Raw genomic sequence first — 2,724 nt, forward strand, 5'->3', positions numbered from 1 at the left:
ATATATGTGTGTGTGTTTGTGTGTCTGTGTTTGTCCCCCCACCATCGCTTGACAACCGATGCTGGTGTGTTTACGTCCCCGTAACATAGCGGTTCGGCAAAAAGAGACCGATAGAATAAGTACTAGGCTCCCAAAGAATAAGTCCTGGGGTCGATTTGCTCAACTAAAGGCAGTGCTCCAGCATGGCCACAGTCAAATGACTGAAACAAGTAAAAGAGTAAAAGAGTAATATATATATATATATATATATATATATATCAGGGAGAAATATGCAAATATATTTGTTTATAATGCATATGTACATACATAAGTGTATTATGTGCATGTGTGTGTGTATATATATATATATATATTTATGTATATATGTATGTATGTATGTATGTATGTATGTATGTATGTATGTATGTGTATATATATATATATATACACATACCCACATACACACAAAGATAGATAGATAGAGAGAAAGAGAGAGGGAAAGAGAGAGATATCATCACATGTATCATGTGCATCATACTTATACATCTATAAATAATTTATATTATTATTATTGATCTTAATATTAGTGTTGCATAAGTTATGAACAGGACAAAAACTTTAACAAATGAGCCATAAATTTACTTGAATTGAACTCGGTGACCTTCATGCTTCTCTATTCGATGTTCTTGTAATGTTTTAATACACAATTATTAACTTGGAATACATTACTCGAATGCAAGCCGATAATGGAGTCAATATGTGAGCAAATACAACGCAATATATATTCAAAAATACACACTGATTAAAAAAAAAAGCAGGACCTAAAGATCCACGTGCAAAAGTATCACGCCACTAATGAAACAGACCAGTATGCAAATTAGAAGGCAGTCAAAGATTCACTTTAAAAAGACATGAGGTGAACGCACGAAATAAAGCAGAGTCACTAAACTTAGTTTGATACTTAGTCAGAACGTAGAATTAAATTAGAGCAATATAACAGTTCTGTTTTGCCAAAATGCATTCATTTAACAGAGACCATCTCATCATTAATTCACACTAAGCATATCCAGATATTCATTTTCCTATTCTTTTTCCTTGCATTTTTGTTTTTAAAGATAGAAGAGTGTAATTTACGAGAGATTTAGTCTTTAATTTTAGCAGATCTGATGATTACATGCATGAGTCATTTTTGTTGAAACTAGTGACTCGTAACTATGTGTGTGTGTGTGGGGGGGGCTGTTTGTGTTAGTTGCAATTATGATGTTGATACTTAGCATGATGGGTAATAAAAATGGTGATAGGGACTGTTTGTGTTAGTTGTAATTGCAATGTTGATGGAGTGAAGGCACATGGCTTAGTGGCTAGAGTATTCAGCTCATGATTAGTAGGGTGGTGAGTTCAACTCCCAGCAATGCTTTGTGTCCTTGAATGAGGCACTTTATTTCATAATGCTCCAATCCACTCAGCTGGCAAAAATGATTTGTACCTGTATTTCAAAGGGCCAGCCTTGTCACACTCTGTGTCATGCTGAATCTCCCTGAGAAAATTACATTAAGGGTATGCATGTCTGTGGAGTGCTCAGCCATTTGCATGTTAATTTCATGAGCAAGTTGTTCTGTTGATCAGATCAACTAGAATTTTTGATGGTAAAATAGTTATGACGGGAAGGTGGTGGTGGTGATAGTAGTGGCTGTGGTGGTGGCGGTGGCGGCGGCGGCGGCGGTGGTGGTTGCAATTGTAGTAGTAGTAACAGCAATAATAATTGCTTCCTATAGAGGTATAAGACTTATAACTTGGAAGAGAAAATTAGTCAATTAAATTGACCCCCAGTACCTGACTGGTATATTATTTATCAATCCTGAAAGATTAAAGGGTGAAAGGTAATGGGAAACCCTCAGTGAGATTTGATCCCAAAATGCAAAGACACAGAACAAATACTGCAAGTCATTTTCCCCAATACTCTAACAATGCTGGTGTTGATGTTAGTTGTGATGTTGTGGTATTCATCATCTTAATCATTTTAACATCCACTTTTCCCTGCTTGCATGGATCACATGAAATTTGTTGTGGCAGATTTTTGAAAGATTGGATGCCCTTCCAGTCACCAACTCTTGTTTCAAAGCAAAGGTAATATTAACAATGACTGGACATATTTTCATGGAAGACTGGAAATAAATGACACTGCTTGTAATGACAATGACACGGTCTGCTTAATTAGAGGTGAACTTGAGGTAAATGATAACAACAACAACAACAACAACAACAGCAATAACAACTCTTAAAAATATTCATTTTATTTATCTTCCAGAAATGTCATTTTGACTTGGCCATGTTTGCTTCCAACAGACTTCATGTTGACGGTATGTGATATAACAAGTGTTTCATGTTTCATTACACCTGTATCATTATTGTGTGCGTGTGTCTGTATATATGCATGTGTGTGTACGTTTATGTGTGTGTGTACGTTTGTGTGTGTGCATGTGCGTGCATGTGTGTGTGTGTGTGTATGCATGTGTGTTCTCATCAACTGTTTGTTTTGCTTTGTTTTTTTCAGACAGTGCAATATATAAGCAGAACAATATAAGTATGCAAAACTTATTCTCAAGTTCAAAATGTGAATTTTTTTTCTTTTTTTCTTTTTTTTGTTATCTACATTCCAGTGATGGAGTTTTATATTTTTGTTAGAAACCAGCTTTGAAATCTTACTTACAGAGAGATTTCAAAAATTTCAAATAATTAAAATTA

General features: G+C 34.9%; 1 protein-coding gene across 2 annotated transcripts in view; it reads left to right on the forward strand.

Annotated features, from left to right (window-relative positions):
• LOC106873025 (folylpolyglutamate synthase, mitochondrial) overlaps positions 1 to 2,724 on the forward strand; it is a 43,615-nt gene that overhangs the window by 38,204 nt on the left and 2,687 nt on the right. For both annotated transcript variants that reach the window (XM_052972957.1, XM_014920225.2), the window contains exon 11: positions 2,288 to 2,339. In XM_052972957.1, the coding sequence (XP_052828917.1) occupies positions 2,288 to 2,339 (52 nt within the window). The remainder of the gene's footprint in view (positions 1 to 2,287; positions 2,340 to 2,724) is intronic.

The sequence above is a fragment of the Octopus bimaculoides genome, chromosome 1 (genome assembly GCF_001194135.2).
Source record: "Octopus bimaculoides isolate UCB-OBI-ISO-001 chromosome 1, ASM119413v2, whole genome shotgun sequence".
Lineage (NCBI taxonomy): Eukaryota > Metazoa > Mollusca > Cephalopoda > Octopoda > Octopodidae > Octopus > Octopus bimaculoides.